This window comes from Haplochromis burtoni, unplaced genomic scaffold (genome assembly GCF_018398535.1).
Source record: "Haplochromis burtoni strain Fernald_Lab_line unplaced genomic scaffold, NCSU_Asbu1 Contig_420, whole genome shotgun sequence".
NCBI lineage: Eukaryota > Metazoa > Chordata > Actinopteri > Cichliformes > Cichlidae > Haplochromis > Haplochromis burtoni.
Genome location: NW_024582781.1, coordinates 397,963 through 414,510, shown reverse-complemented (window position 1 = coordinate 414,510; position 16,548 = coordinate 397,963). Strand labels below are relative to the sequence as shown.

The following is a 16,548-nucleotide window of genomic DNA, read 5'->3' as shown; positions in this document are numbered from 1 at the left end:
TGGATGCGCTGAAGCCTTCTTAACAAGAATTGAACCTCTTTCCTTGAAGTTCTCGATGATCCTATAAATTGTTGATTTAGGTGCAGTCTTAGTAGCCACAATATCCTTGCCTGTGAAGCTGTTTTTATGCAACGCAATGATGGCTGCACGTGTTTCTTTGCAGGTCACCATGGTTAACAATGGAAGAACAATGACTTCAAGCATCACCCTCCTTTTAACATGTCAAGTCTGCCATTCTAGCCCAATCAGCCTGACATAATGATCTCCAGCCTTGTGCTCATCAACATTCTCACCTGAGTTAACAAGACGATTACTGAAATGATCACAGCAGGTCCTTTAATGACAGCAATGAAATGCAGTGGAAAGGGTTTTTTGGGGATTAAGTTAAATTTCATGGCAAAGAAGGACTATGCAATTCATCTGATCATTCTTCATAACATTCTGGAGTATATGCAAATTGCTATTAAACAAACTTAAGCAGCAACTTTTCCAATTTCCAATATTTGTGTCATTCTCAAAACTTTTGGCTACGACTGTACAACCAGTTGACAACTATTTGAGTTGGATGGACTACTCCAACGACTTACTGTGCCAATAATATGGACTTATTGGCACAAACTGACTCTAATCTGTGTGAAAGTGAATCCAGTCGGTCCGAGTCAGACCTAAATGTTTGGAAACTGGTTGCCTCTCACCAGCTAATCTGAGCAACAGCTTTGCAATCAAAGTAGCACCCAGAAATACAACACAATACAAATACAACAGAATACAACACCCTCAACCCCTGGGCAACCATTTGGTCACCACAACTTATTGCAGTCAATCACAGAATATGAAAATTCTTCAATAAAAACAAAAGGCTCAATTATTGTAACAGCAGTGAAAATTCAGTTTATTCTGGGATTTTGTTGGCTAAAATGTTAGCAGCAACCTTTACCGTATTAAGGCATGCAGTTCGTATTCATATAACTTATCTGGATAACAGAAAGCAGTCCCGCAATATGTCATCCAGTGGGGCCGTGTTTATGTGTTGATTCACCATGGAGTTTTGATACCTGGGTTTCATTTCTCATTCTGTTTTCTCTGTGCCTGCAGGCTGTGTGCGCAGGTTCCAGTGCTGCCAGATTAGTGAGGAGGGAGACAAGTTTAAGAGCTGGTGGACACTCAGGAAAACCTGCTTTATCATAGTAGAGCATAACTGGTTTGAATCCTTCATCATATTCATGATTCTGCTGAGCAGTGGAGCACTGGTGAGTGGGTGTTAGACATCTTGATAAACACTGCTGGGGTCTGTCTTATGAACAGAGTTTGTTCTTCACTGCACTCGTTTGGCTTGCTTTTATATACTTTCTGTTTTTATTTCACAGTCTGAAAGCACCACATTTAGGACAGCTTCAGTTCTCTAAGCAGTTACTGTACCTGTTAACATTCTGAATAGATCTTTGATGAATCACTTATTTCACACTTCACTATTTCTATCTAAAGTTTCTATAAAATATTCCATGCTGCACAGGCTTTTGAGGACATTTACATCGAGCAGCGGCGGACCATCAAAACCGTGCTAGAGTACGCAGACAAAGTGTTCACTTACGTCTTCATCCTTGAAATGCTGTTAAAGTGGGTGGCATATGGCTTTGTCAAGTACTTCACCAATGCCTGGTGCTGGCTGGACTTCTTAATTGTAGACGTAAGTATATTCAGTGTTCGCTCTTATTAAAATTAAGCCTCCAATCTGGTGTACAATGAGACGATAGAACCAGAAAGCACCTTAACAGCATATGGACTGGTAACTGGAACAGACCACTACCATGGCCCACACCAAGACTTAAGTTAGCAAAGTCAGCTGAATCTTCTTCCCTCCATTCTTTGTGATAACATAAGCCAGCTCATTAAACATTTGACAAGAAAGAAAATTAACTTTAATAACAGCCATGCTGACATAATTGTAGTTAACTTATTGTTCTGTCATTTCTTTACTTGAAGTTGTTTTTCTAACACTCATTATAGCACAGAGCAAGTGAAATCCTTTCATTTTTCACCCTTCACCCTGCTTATCTGATATTATCTCCTCTCAGGTGTCCTTGGTCAGCCTGGTAGCAAATGCTCTGGGCTACTCTGAGCTTAGTGCCATCAAATCTCTGAGGACACTGCGAGCTCTACGGCCCCTGAGGGCCTTGTCTCGGTTTGAGGGCATGAGGGTAAGAACAGCAGGAATACTGTTTGTGGGCAAGTTGAAAAAAAAAGAATTAAGATCAATTCTCACACCAACCAATTACATCTTCCATATGCTTCAAAATGTCTAGGTTTCAGATATTCAGTTAAATTGTAAAATATGATGGAATTCAGTTTTACTTTTATCTGTTTATGTACCAATAGTTAAGGGAAAAAAATACCACTCTCTTGTTAGTTAGTACAGTCGACGCCTTGAGCACCTGCAAATTGTTAAAAACACACATTTCTGACATGCATATAAATCCCTATTTTTATAGTTTAAACACTAAATATGCCCGAAATACATGAGAGAGCTACGGGCAGTAAAATGTTACGATTCTGGAATACTGGACTGCCCGAGATGAATAATGCTCTTGGATTGGCTACTTTCAAACTTTCTATCACTTAGTACAGTGGTATGTCACGACCCCAATCTGAGCTTTCCTCTATGATTGCTTCGTGTTGTTTCTACTAACAAGACTAAGAAGTCTCTACTTTTTAAAGAAAATTTAGTGTATTCTGGCTTGATTTGTCTGAGAACCTAAAAATATATAAATAACTAACTGCAACCTGAGTGCTGGCTGTGTCATGCAAAGATGATGACCTGCTCTAAATTTTAAAAAGCAACCTGAGATCGAACCACCAACTTTCTGATTAGTAGATGACCTGCTCTATTCAATTCAATTTTCACTTCTAATTTATTCATACAGCGCTAAATCACAGCAACACTTGCCTCAAGGTGCATTATATTGTCGGGTAGACCCTTACAATAATGCATACAGACAAAAACCCAACAATCATATGACCCCCTATGAGCAAGCACTTTGGTGACAGTGGGAAGGAAAAACTTCCCTTTTACAGGAAGCTCTACCTCCTGAACTACAGGCACCAGGTTCTGAGCATGTGCTCACTGATTAATGACTTGTCAGATCATTAGTCAATGAGCACCCAGTTTCATTCCACATATAATCCTCCATTAAGAAAAACAGTATGACCAAGACTTATAAAGACTTTTGGTAGCGATATCATTGCTATCATCTAACTCTGGGCAATGTAACGTAAATAGGTTTATTGTGCAAACGGTATGTAAAAATGCTCATTTGAACTTTCAGCCTACGTCTTTATTTTCCTTAAAAAGGTGAATTCTTATGACATTCTTTTTGTTCTCTGTATCGCTGAAGCTGTATAGACATTCTCAGTGTTTTTGTTAGATATGCTTTTAGATATGCTGAAGGGAAAATGCCCCCGTATTTTTTTTACTTTCGTGTTTCAATATTTTAATGTTACTTGATAAATCTTTTTACAGAGGTATTGTAAGAAGGTTTTAGCTTTTTAGGGGGCCTGTCTGTAAGACTGCATGCTTTTAAAACTTCTGTAAATGTATCATTTCCTTACAGTTGGACACTGTAATTGTTCTCTCTGCATGACTTTCTTCACATTGTGTTAATGGATTGCTGTATATAGCTGTTCTCAGGCATTGTTTTTCTGGCATTGCTTGCGTGGTGCCTTTGACCTGTAATTTTTTTCTTTGTTGTGTGTCTTTTTTTCATTTACAGTCAAACAAAATGTTGTGACTTCATCCCGCCTCTCTAAGGTTTTTTTCTGTTTTGCTTTTTTACCTTTCAAATGGTAGCCTTTTCACCTATCCACCTTCTTCTTTCCAACTGTCATGTTGTTAAGTAGATATGTATGGTGTTAAGAGCTTTATGTGTGCAGATACTGTTTATTAATCACAGCTCTGAGTAACACAGCTTCACTGTTAACTTTTGATTCAGTCTTGGTATTTGTTCTGAAAGCATAAACTTTTTGGCTCAATCCGGTCAGTTGACCACATGTGCTTCTGACAGCTAAGTGATAAGATAATTGTAATGGCCAGTTATCCTTCTTTAGCACAGACTTTGATTTGAGAAAACGGTGAGTCCTGAGTCAGACTGTGTGTTTCGACATCCCCAGGTTGTGGTGAATGCATTGCTGGGAGCCATCCCCTCCATCATGAACGTGCTGCTGGTCTGCCTCATATTTTGGCTCATCTTCAGCATCATGGGTGTCAACCTGTTTGCGGGCAAGTACTACTACTGCGTCAATGCCACCACGGATGAGCCCTTCCCTAGCGAAGTCGTCAACAACAAGTCTGACTGCCTGAGCTTGAATGACAGTGCCCGCTGGAAGAATGTTAAAATCAACTTTGACAATGTGGGAGCCGGCTATCTGGCTCTGTTGCAAGTGGTGAGTTTAGATTGCAATTGGCATTAAGAAGAAAAGAGCAGAAATCTCAAAGTATACATATGTATTTGGAATCATTTGTGCCGAAACTGTCTGACTTCTACAATTCTGTTTTGTGATTTAAGTCTGTCTTTAGCTTTAATCTTGCAGTTGGCGCCATCCATCCGTAAGCTATATCCACTTATTCGTATAGATTGGGAGATTTTACTCTGGTCAAATTGAGGAAAAAAAACAAGCAGGAAAAGAAAAACATGTAAACTCAAACACAAAGCCACCATCTGACCAGCACACTTCAACACAGAACCATTTGGGGTTAGGTGAGAGGTTTGACAGGACCACTTAGTCAAAAGGTCATTTTGACGTTCGATGGTCATTTTTGGATTAGGTCATTTGTATTTGGTGGTATGTCTCAATTTGATGACCTACACACACAGTTCAAAATCCTAAAGCAAAGAGAGCACACAGCCGGTCCTTCCATGTATAAAGAGAGAAGGACTGAAGAATCTGTAGCCCTATATTGCCATTATGAGAGTATAATGAAAAATAATTGTGCTAACCTTGTAGTTCCATTCCTTGGACTTATTAGTCTGCTTGCCTATCGATTCCACTTATCAGTTCCACTTGCACTACAGTCAGCTGATTTCAGTCTGTGTGCCAGAAGAGGAAAACAGTGGCGCAGTCTACAGCATGGTTATAAACGTTACTTTTATTTTTATTACATAAAAGGACAAGTGTGCAAACTTCAACAGGTAACAAATGTACAAGCAGTCAGGCTGCTGAAACTGTTTAGAGGCAGAAGCTGTTTGCTGTCATGCAAGCATGTTCATGTTTCTAAAGTAGAATTACTGTGGCATCACTATAAAATCTCTTTGTGCTGGTTTTCATCTTTGCCACTGCACTTAGGTGCCACTTGAGCTCCGGTACCAAGCAGAGTGAGCACAGGGGCCACTAGAAGATGCCGAACCCTAAGGCCATCCTCATGAAGTCCATTTTTGATTGTTTCTACTGGAGGTTGCTTTGTGGTCATTTTGTAGGGTTTTGGCAGTGCTCAAAAGAGCACCTACAAGTCCTGACGATGGGTTCAGGACTTCTACAGTCTTGTCTAGCTCTCATAGAGAAACTGCCCATCTCCTGCTAAAATACTGTTTCTTCTGTTACCTGCTTTTAGGCAACATTTAAGGGTTGGATGGACATCATGTATGCAGCTGTTGACTCTCGGGATGTAAGTAGATGTTTAACAGAGTTGTAGGTTTGCTTCCACATAGTGAAAAGTCCTTGCTTTTATATTTTACTATAATCTATGTTTTAATATTTTCATCATATCTTTGTATATTACATTTTTATGGTAGCTGGTATAACTTTAAATTTGCTCTTTTTTACTTTTCTAGTTGGAAGAACAGCCTAAATATGAAGTAAACTTGTACATGTACCTCTACTTTGTCATCTTCATCATCTTTGGCTCCTTCTTCACACTCAACCTTTTCATTGGTGTCATTATCGACAACTTCAATCAGCAGAAGAAAAAGATAAGTTACATTTTCATTTAAAAGTTATATTGACTAATAGTTTCTGTCAGCTAATGTAAACCGACATATTTTATAGGCTTCTTTCAGTTTGGGCATTTTAAGTTATATTATTTGTAAAGTATTACCTTTATTTATTGTATTTTTTTGGCTAGGTCTTAACACAGCAAAGGATTCTCATTATAGAGTTCAATTTAAGAGAGTTACCATTTTTATTCTAATGACTTTTTAGGATTCCTAATTGCGGTGAGCTAGCTAATTTGTGTTGTCAATCTGCAGTGAAATCTTCACACTATTTAGTCACCAGAGACAATTCCTTCTAGTTTTCCTCTCCAGTTTATTAATTACAAGCAGATTTTGGACATGTAGCTCCTCTGTCTTTGCGTAAATGTAAAACTATAGTTTGCTCAAAACACCAAAAATGTGTTTAGTATGAAATCACTTTTTAAATCACTTTAAGAGGTGGATAACATTTTTTTAAGTAAAAAATGGGGATGTATTTGCAGATTTGTCAAATTTGATAGATGCATACAGCTGTGTTATGTTGTCTAGATATTATACATCTAGACATGGCTGTGCAAAAATAAAATGATGGATTATTTATTTGGTTTCTGGATTTATTAAATGTCTTGTGTTACAGCAGCAATGAAATTCAGACTTGTTAAATATGTTGTTGTTGAGTTAACTGCAAGCTGCCACCTTTGTTCTGTGTCTCATTTTTGTTGAGTAAATGTTATAAATGCTAATGTGGGGTTTATTTGTGGACCAAATTATATGGGCTACATTTTCAATTAAGGCAGATATGGAGATTTCTTAGCTAACTCACTTATACATCCCTGCAGTAATATTTCTTAGAAAACACAAAATCGTGAATAAAATATAATAGAAGAGCGTGTCTCTCTTGAGCCACAATGCCACCTATTTTTATTAATGTTGACAGAAATAGCTTTGGTAGTGCATTACAGTGTCGCTTCTTTTGAAATTGGAACACCAGTAGGAAGCAGTCCTGTGCCACACTGTGCAGAGAGCACATGCAGCCTGGGTACAAAGCAGGGCAAATATAGCTAAGGTAGATCCAGGGCTGTGTTAAAGAAAGCACTGAGCTACAAAATAATGGTCATCTAACGCTGCTTCTGTATGCACGAGCAGTGTCGTAGCACATGCAGTGTGGAAATGTACCCTCCATTGAGCCATGCAGACTAACAAGTAGAATCGACAACACCCGAGAGATTTATGATGGAGAGGACGGGGAGGGGATGGGTCTACATTGACAGTTTCTGCATGATGGCCGGTCTGATTTGACTGACTGAGACATGTTATCGGCTGGTGTGGTACAGTGGCTCCAAAGCATCACACAGATGGTTGTTCCGTGCTGACACCAGCCACCCCCTGAGATATGTATGCAATCAGTGAGCAGCAATGAGAGTGGGATGTGTATGTGTATGATGCCGAGAGGGAAATTTATATCTTTGATTAATAGAGTGTAGTAATTTTTTGGCTGAAATTTAAAGCTTTTAGCAAAGAGTAAAATGATGTACAAAATGTAACAGCAAATGGAATCGCAACAATAAACAAGGAAATATATAAATATAATATAATCGTCAAACAAAACACAAATGAGCTAAATTTCCAAAATAATAACTAGAATGCTGATTTTAAAAAATCTGAAAATTAAAACCAGATTCATTTTGGGTTTTTGTTTTGTTTTATTTTTTCAAAGTATGTGGTTATAACCAAGTTTTTGCTCTCTTTACTTGGGAGGTCAGGACATCTTCATGACTGAAGAACAGAAGAAATACTACAACGCCATGAAGAAGCTGGGGTCCAAGAAGCCGCAGAAACCTATACCTCGACCAACAGTGAGACTCGGACTCCTAGGTCTTTCTAATCAACTCCAAGCGGAGTGACATGACTCATTTGTTTTCATTCCTTGTCTCTCTTTTTTTTTCAGAATGCATTTCAAGGCTGTGTCTTTGACTTCATCACAAAGCAGGCCTTTGACATCGTGATCATGATCCTCATCTGCCTTAACATGGTGACCATGATGGTAGAGACGGATGACCAGACGAAAGAGATGGACCATATCCTGTACTGGATTAATCTGGTCTTCATTGTGCTCTTCACTGGGGAGTGTGTGCTCAAGATGATTTCACTGCGTCACTATTACTTCACCATTGGCTGGAATATTTTTGACTTTGTGGTGGTGATCCTTTCGATTGTAGGTAAGGAGATGTCCTAAAGTTCTTTTCATTTGATGGTGTTTAAAAAAATATAAAAAGTATATCAACACAAAAAAATCCAATGGGGCTTCTTTTTCCTTTGCAGGCATGTTTTTATCTGAAGTTATTGAGAAGTACTTTGTGTCCCCGACACTGTTCCGAGTGATACGATTGGCCAGGATAGGCCGAATCCTCCGCCTTATCAAAGGTGCCAAGGGCATCCGGACGCTTCTCTTTGCCTTGATGATGTCACTCCCTGCCCTGTTCAACATTGGCCTCCTCCTCTTTCTTGTTATGTTTATCTATGCCATTTTTGGCATGTCCAACTTTGCTTATGTCAAGCGGGAGGCAGGAATCGATGACATGTTCAATTTCGAGACCTTTGGGAACAGTATGATCTGTTTGTTTCAGATTACCACCTCAGCTGGGTGGGATGGCCTGCTGGCACCCATACTTAACAAGAGGGACCCTGACTGTGAGAGCCAGCTGGAGCACCCAGGCAACTCCTACAAAGGCAATTGTGGCAATCCATCAGTAGGCATCTTCTTCTTTGTCAGCTACATCATCATCTGCTTTCTCATTGTGGTCAACATGTACATTGCTGTGATCCTGGAAAACTTTAGCGTGGCCACTGAGGAGAGTGCCGAGCCACTGAGCGAGGATGACTTTGAGATGTTCTATGAAGTGTGGGAACGCTTTGATCCTGATGCCACGCAGTTTGTGGCGTACAGCAAACTCTCTGACTTTGCAGATGCTCTAGATCCACCTCTACGCATACCCAAGCCTAACATGATTCAGCTCATCTCCATGGACCTGCCCATGGTGAGTGGTGAGCGCATCCACTGCCTCGATATTCTGTTTGCCTTCACTAAAAGAGTTTTGGGTGAAGGCGGGGAAATGGACATGTTGCGCGGACAGATGGAGGACCGCTTTATGGCCTCCAACCCCTCTAAGGTGTCTTACGAGCCCATCACCACCACGTTGCGCCGCAAACAGGAGGAAATGTCTGCTATAATCATCCAGAGAGCCTTCCGGCGCTACATGATCCGCCTGGCCATGAAGAAGGCCTCAGCCCTCTACAAGGAGCAGTTGAAAGAGGGCATGCATGACCCTGACAAGGATGTGATGGTCATCAGCAAGTTCAATGAGAACTCCACGTCAGAGAAAATGGACATGACCCCCTCCACAGCCTCCCCGCCATCATATAACAGTGTGACAAAGTCAGATAAGGACAAATACGAAAAAGAAAATAGGGAAAGAGAAAATAAAGCAAAAGACTTGAAAGACCGAAAGAAATAGACTTCTTAAAAAGGAACAACAACAAAAAAAGAATGCATCAGAGACATGAGGGAACTTTGTTTAAAGCTTATATATATAGGGGATATATAGATTCACATTTGTGTTGATTGTTCCAACATGAGGAGTCTGTGCCATGTAGGCATGGAATGGGAATGTGGTTATGTCAATATATGGGGAATACGAAAACAAACTGTCCAGCAGACACTGCCAGAGTTTGAGTGGGAAACAGAACAGCCTCTCTGCAAAACGCTTGTGATTCTCCTATTGGTTGTTGTTACTGACACACTTGAGTGTACTGTTAAGTTTTCTGTAGCTAGTGCTGCTGCTACTACTATAAATCCAGTGTCTTGAATTTAACAATCGCTGTATCACTTAACAATTGCTCCACATTCTTCTGTGAATTTTCCTTTCCAGTTTCCAGTTTCGTTTTTTAATGCGAAAGAATGTTTTCTACATTGTTTTGTTTCATTATCGTGAGAATGTGTCCACTGCTTTCACTGTTGTAAAATCACCAAGGGCAGACTAAGTCAATGCTGGAAAATACAACAACCACCTGAAACTCGTGCAATGCAGGGTCAATGCCAGAATGCTCTTGGTTCATACGGTATACAAAGCTGAAATAACGAACACGCCACTAAAGTGCAATGAACAAACACATTGCATTTACTGATGTACCATCACTGATTGTTGAAATCTGTATTGTTCCTATTTCAGTAGAAATTACAAGTCTCCAAATACAGAGAAGCTGAATGTATGCAAGCAAAGGAATGAGACGCATTAAAGGAAACTTGTTCTTTGGGAAATACTCTTGATTGCTCTTTTATAGAGAGTTTGATGACAAAATTGCTACCACTCCCATTTCCATCTGTTTAGTATAAAGCTAGAGCCAAGGGATTGTTAGCTGAACTGAGCATGAAGGCCAGACTCGGGCTAAAAGTGTCAAACATCTAGATTTTTTGTTTGAGAATGTATGTATATATAAAATTGAGGTAATTTTAGCATACTAATAAAATAGCAGCAGAAGCCTTACACAAATTCACGTATGGAATTGATAAAGTCTTTATTAGTAAATTTAACTATAGTCCCATCAAGCCAGAGCACAGTCACTGCAAAAAGGTTCCAGATGATGATGTATACACCATCAGTTATTCTCACTCATGAAGGTATAACTGCTAACTGCTGTGGTTTAAACAAGTGTGCCTGTCTAGTTTGTGCTGATCGGCATTTTTGGGTACAACTGTATTGGAGGTGGTGTGCATTAGTCTTGGATTGGCACTGAAATAATAATTGACACTGGTTGGGAGCACGGAAAACGATTTGTTTTATTTGGTCGTATGTTATTTTAATGCAAAGTTAACATTGTTTTAGGCGTCTTTGGTCCAAGACTAGGGTTTAATGGGCAGTCCAGTTCCTTGTTTACCACTGGAGGTCAAGGAAACATATTGACACAATTATGAATGGTTTTACAGCTGCCAATCCCAAGCCTAATCAAATATGACAATTTATGTTAGCACATAAGGCTAATTAGCTTTTTTTTTACCTCCTGTTTTTTTACGACGAATACTATAATATAGTTTTTATAATGGTTCATGTTGGATAATGTTAAAAGCTTCTGGAATAATGTCAGAGTCAGGTTAGGATTAAAATATTCTAAATGACAACAGTTGGAACCCTCATGTTCACGATGGGTGTCATCTTAGTTTTATGCAAACCTCTTCATATAAAGTGTTACTGGACATTGTTGACCTCCCTGATTACTGTCTTCATGCTAAGTTAAGCACAGTTCATTAGTTTTTGTTTTTACCTCTCCATAATATTACTTTATTAGTAAATGATAAAGTTAAGTCCTGGTTTTATCCCTTTTCCTCTACACATTCTCTACACCTGTTAGTTCCTATCCCTACTTACATGTTGAGACGCTGGTTCAACCCCATATGTCGTTTCACTAGCTGGGCCCACGTCCTCATTTTAGGTTTGGCAGCGTTTTTAGTAGATAAAGGCGAATGGCTTAATTAAGAATTGAGCTGCGGTTTGGGGAAGGCCTCGATGGGGACTGGCGGCAACTCCCAGGCCTGGCAGATCCCCATGTGAAGAAGTGAAAGACTTGGAAAAAAGGGTGAGGCACAAAAACAAGAAGGAACAGCTTGTAGAACTGGAGAGTCATAAATAGATAAGACCCGAAAGGAGCGTGTTTGGAGGGGTGGTCCCGCTCTTGAAATTCAGATAATTTATCTCCAAAATGCTAATGTAAAAACTTGGGTTTGAATCTGCCCTGGGTCATTTGCTCTGCCTCTTCCTCTGCTCTCTTATCGTCTGCACTGTCCTTCCATAATAAAGACTACAAATCCCCCTAACAAACTTCCATGGTTTAAATAAGCTAATTAGCTTCAAGCGTCACATTTGGCTAATGTACAGATATAAGAGTGGTAATAATCTTCTCACTGGCTCTGGCAGTGAAGCAAATAAGCACATTTTCGCAAAACGCGTCTCTGAGAATAACACTCAAACCTGCTCATCTCACAGCGCAGTGTCTTTCACATACGTTTGCCGTCCTCCCTTTATCCTCCACCCGACTTCGTCCCAGAACTCCTTACGTAATGAAATATTCTAAAAAGATCTTTCTAACTGCTGTCAAGCTAGAACATTACAATATATCACATTAAAGGTTGGTTATAATATCACAGATGTTTGTATGCCATTCATGTTTAAATTGAGCGTGTGATTTAATGTAGTGGTTTGGTTTGTAAATATTATAGATATTTGGGCTCACAGTATGCATCACACATTTGATGTATAAGATGAAGCACTTTTTATCCCCACTGCTATGTAATACCATGTGTGACGGTCACATTTGTGTGTGCGAGACAAAGGGCGAGTGTGTCTGTATATTTGTATATGTTTATCTATGTAAGAAAGGGACTGCGTGAATGTAGGCATCTATCTGTTTATGTGAGCGAGTGTGTCTGTGTGCATTAGGGTCTGCAGGTTGCTTATATGCTATTGATTATAAATAACATTTTCACTGTAGATATGAGTGCATTTTTCCAGTCTTTGACGTTGATTTACATTTTTCTAGAAGAGTTTTTTTTTCATTCTGCACTGTAACCTTTGACAATATAAAAGATGGACGTAACTACTGTGACATCAACTCAACAGTTTCCAAAGTTGCGATTTGAAGCTTTGAGATGAACGTTTCCACTGTTGCAGCCTTGGTTGCAAGAAATTGGATGTGATGACAAACGGGTGGGTCTGACTATGACACTGCTTGCTCATTGGCTACTGACTGGTAATTGACAATTTAACTGATGAGGTTTTTTGAAACATGGTATGAGCAAGTTTTACAAATTAATTCATTTTTATTTACCCAAATCGAGCGACTAAGATAATGAACTCAGCGACAAAGTGTTTACAGAGCTCAAGAAAGAGCCCTTCACAGGACAGGAAGTGTTTTTTGCAACCGCAGCTATCGTCATCTGGTGGCCTTCAGATAGAATACAAGTTTTTAGGCACTTCCACATTGGCTTCATTTTTTCTGACCAGGAAGCTATGTCCATCTTTTTTATTGTCTATGACTGTAACACATGATGAAACACATGTATGGTCCCCATATCTGTAGATACAAACCATGAAGCAATCAGTAGCCATCTTTCATTGCGCTTGTAGTGTTTTAGTGAACTGCATGCCAGAAGTGACTACTGTCCGCTCATATGGTAATATAATTTCAAAGCCAAAAGAATAAAGGACATATTTTTTGTAAATGCTCGTTTATTTTCTCCACTTCCTTCCTTGTCTTTTCTTTCAGGGTCTAAAATTTGCTCATATGTGTGTGCCATCAGCTCTTTGATCTGTGATCTGAACCTGAAGTATGATTGCATTACAGGTTTAACAGGATCTTTCATGTGATTCAAGTACATGTTACACCTGACTGTATCGATTTGCAAAATGTGACAAGTGACTTTTTTTTTGTTATAACCAAAGATGTGGCAACTAAAAAGTAAACACCTAGATTTTCAAAATAAAACCTGTTTTGGGAAGCATATTTTGCATGCACGACACATTCATTTGGAGGCTAGAATGAAGATGGAAAGAGTTAAGTGGCTCAGCATATTCAATAGGCTTAAATAGAGACGTTGCTGCTGAGGTGACGATCTGTTTTCAGCTTAAGTAATCTGTGTTGAATGTAGACAACTGGGACTCTTGAAAATATTCTCATAGCAGTTCACATTTTAAAGTCTTAGAAAGCACTTATTAAATACAGTATTGTGCAATGGTAGTTTGCCACCACTCATTTCTTTATATTTGGTTAGTAAAACAGCAATTTTTGGAAATAAGTAAGCAAGTTATAATGAGCTTGAAGGGTTATTTAGTTTGATAACCTTTATTTATCAGCACAGGTTGAATTCTCTTAGGCTTCTCTGGGCTCCGGTTCACTTAAGACACGTCTTTCAGATACTATTAGATACTCATGTGTAGTCGATAGTCTGTTTGTTTTTTTAGGCCTGCCACTTTTTCTTTTGTCCTCCACTTGTCCATTTTCCCCAGTTTTTATCAGGATCACACACCTTCTGATTTATGCCAAATGTTTTGCCAAATAGCTCTTTGAGAATCACCTTGTTGGTGCAAAAAAAAGCTATTTTATGTGTGCAAAACTGTGATATCTCTGGCATTTCTTTTGTAGATTCAACTAAAGAAATTGGAACAAATTACATGTTTTTCATGACAGGCTGCTATTAAATTTAACAAAGTGCCTAAAATTGGTTTGTCAGTTATACGTAGACAGAATACTGGTTCACACTTTGAACCTATTATTCATAGGTCAGTGTTAAGTGACATAGCAACGAAAAGGGCTTGCTCTAAAGATGGGCAGATACAAGGACTGCACTGAAAATGAGTGAAAAAGCAGCAAATACCCAAAGAAAAACTTTGAGAGATGTTCAGAAAGCCTGGGTTACTGCTAGTTCATAAAAATTATGAAGTTGATCGTATCATTCACTTCTTCTTTAATATCAATAGGCTTCCTTCATCGATGTGTTCTATTCACCTCTTACATACATTTTTTGGTAGTTACTTTAAACCTTTAGCTAAAAGTAACAAATAAATTAATTAGGGTAAAGCTTTTATTTTCTAGTTTTTATGCAGTCTAAATCCCCAAAGCTGTAGCTTTGATTCAGACTTAATCAAGATCCAACACTTGAAATCTCTGGTGTATGAATAGCCTCTCTTTTGTTGTGAATTGCTTGTATAGTGATTCCCAACCACACAACAGTGTCTTCCCCACATTATGCAGAATCAAGTACTACTGAATACAAGATCCACACAGACGTGTATAAGAAGGAAAATCTTGTGCTGGGACCCACAGGAAGAAGAGATGAAGAGCTGAGACAACCCCCACCCAGCAACCCCTCCAGTGCTTTGCTGCTCTGTGCTTCTCCCTGCCTGTTGCCTAGCAACCTAACATCACAGCTCCCTTGCCTGTGATTGATCAGCAGTCTCTGGGCTTGCTTACCCACAATACCTTGCTGGCAAATAGACAAGCAGTCACCCCCTCCTTCAACCCTCAGCACACGTTAAATTATATTAGAAATGGGAGAAGTCACATGGTGGCCTTGTTCCAGCTCAGATCCAGTGTATTGTTCTCATCATTGTCGGAGGATCACGAAGGACTGCCAAATGTTTGTTTAGCCTCAACTTAACACAGCACCTGCTGCAGGTGTTGTGTGTGCAGCAAGCCATGAAAATATTTCTATACATGAATAGGCTGGCCAATAATACAGAACTTCCTCTTTCTCCAGTCTGAGCTCAGCCTCACCCATAGAAGGTGTCAGTGTGTTGCTAGCTCACCACTGCTCTCTAGAGGTCCACTGGAAGAACTGGTGGGGTGTATTAAAGAAAACGAATTGCATGCATGATGACACAGCACTTAGTCAGACTGTTGTCTAAATGGAAAAGCACAGATGTGTGCTGACATCTAAATGTCCAGATCAACTTTACAGATCTTTTTTTCAGCTATCACTGCAGAAGAAATTAGTTCACCTCGTGTTTTTCACGTTGACAAGGAACAAAGGTTCTTGGCTAAACCAATGTCACAGTTTATACTGAGGAAGAAAAGAACACACTGATGACGTAAAAAAAAAAAGTATTCTAACACCCATGATCATGTCCAGATATATCAGCAGCATGCCAAGTGAAATAAATAGATGCCACCTGCTGGCAGCATTATATAATTACATAATTTAAATTTGATTTTATGAACTTTTTGAGTGTACAAAAGACAGAGCACAATTAATAAAGAACTCTTAAACTACAGTGGGTGTTAAAATTGATTTTATTCACACTTTCATGAAAATGTGCATTGTGTAAAAAGGAAGATACAGAACACGTGGCCCCCAGTTTTTGACAGTATTGATTATTCTCACTGGAAAAAAGCAGAAGTAGTTTCATCACTGATGTTCACAATTATCACTGTAAACTAATAAGTAATGCACAGACAGACCATTCTCTAATCTAAATATATGCTCTTTTAAGAGCTTAACTTAATGGTGAACATTTTGTGATAGTTTTAGGGGTGAGACATGTACAGTATATTAGCAGTGTATAGCAGTGCTTTGAACAAAATACTAAGATCAGCATGGTAACATGTCAGCACTGCTAACATGCTGATGTTTAGCAGTTAGGCTATGTAGTGTTTGTTATCTTCATTTGGTTTCTTAGCATGCTAACATTTGCAAAATAGCACAAAATACAAATCAGAGTTGGTGGTAATGAAGATATCGGACCATGTTACATGTCTTCTCATAAGCTGTTTGCTCATTTTCTCTCTGTTGGCATGTCTTTGACTATTTTGTACAGTCAAAACAAATGCCTGCTGTAGCTGTTTGAGTTGTGAGGGTTGACTGTTATAGTAATCTTGAGATCTCTAACGAAAACCACAAAAAAGCTTTGTAAAGTTAAGCTGAACTACAGAATGAATAAATAATTCAAGGTTCAATATAAAAAAAAAATCGTCCTAACTGTGGCAGGGGACCTTCCTGCAATGTAACACATGCCTATAGTTTTGCTTTTTAGGATCTTAG

At 39.1% G+C, this 16,548-nt stretch overlaps 1 protein-coding gene across 4 annotated transcripts in view; it reads left to right on the top strand.

Moving 5' to 3' along the window:
- Positions 1-13,491, top strand: part of LOC102291403 (sodium channel protein type 2 subunit alpha) — a 42,663-nt gene extending 29,172 nt beyond the window's left edge. For all 4 annotated transcript variants that reach the window (XM_005944631.3, XM_005944628.3, XM_005944629.3 and 1 more), the window contains exons 19-27: positions 1,096-1,250; positions 1,514-1,687; positions 2,076-2,198; positions 4,165-4,437; positions 5,603-5,656; positions 5,823-5,960; positions 7,712-7,816; positions 7,909-8,179; positions 8,283-13,491. In XM_005944631.3, coding sequence (XP_005944693.1) covers positions 1,096-1,250; positions 1,514-1,687; positions 2,076-2,198; positions 4,165-4,437; positions 5,603-5,656; positions 5,823-5,960; positions 7,712-7,816; positions 7,909-8,179; positions 8,283-9,475 — 2,486 coding nt within the window. In that variant the 3' untranslated portion in view covers positions 9,476-13,491. The remainder of the gene's footprint in view (positions 1-1,095; positions 1,251-1,513; positions 1,688-2,075; positions 2,199-4,164; positions 4,438-5,602; positions 5,657-5,822; positions 5,961-7,711; positions 7,817-7,908; positions 8,180-8,282) is intronic.
- Positions 13,492-16,548: the final 3,057 nt, after the last annotated feature.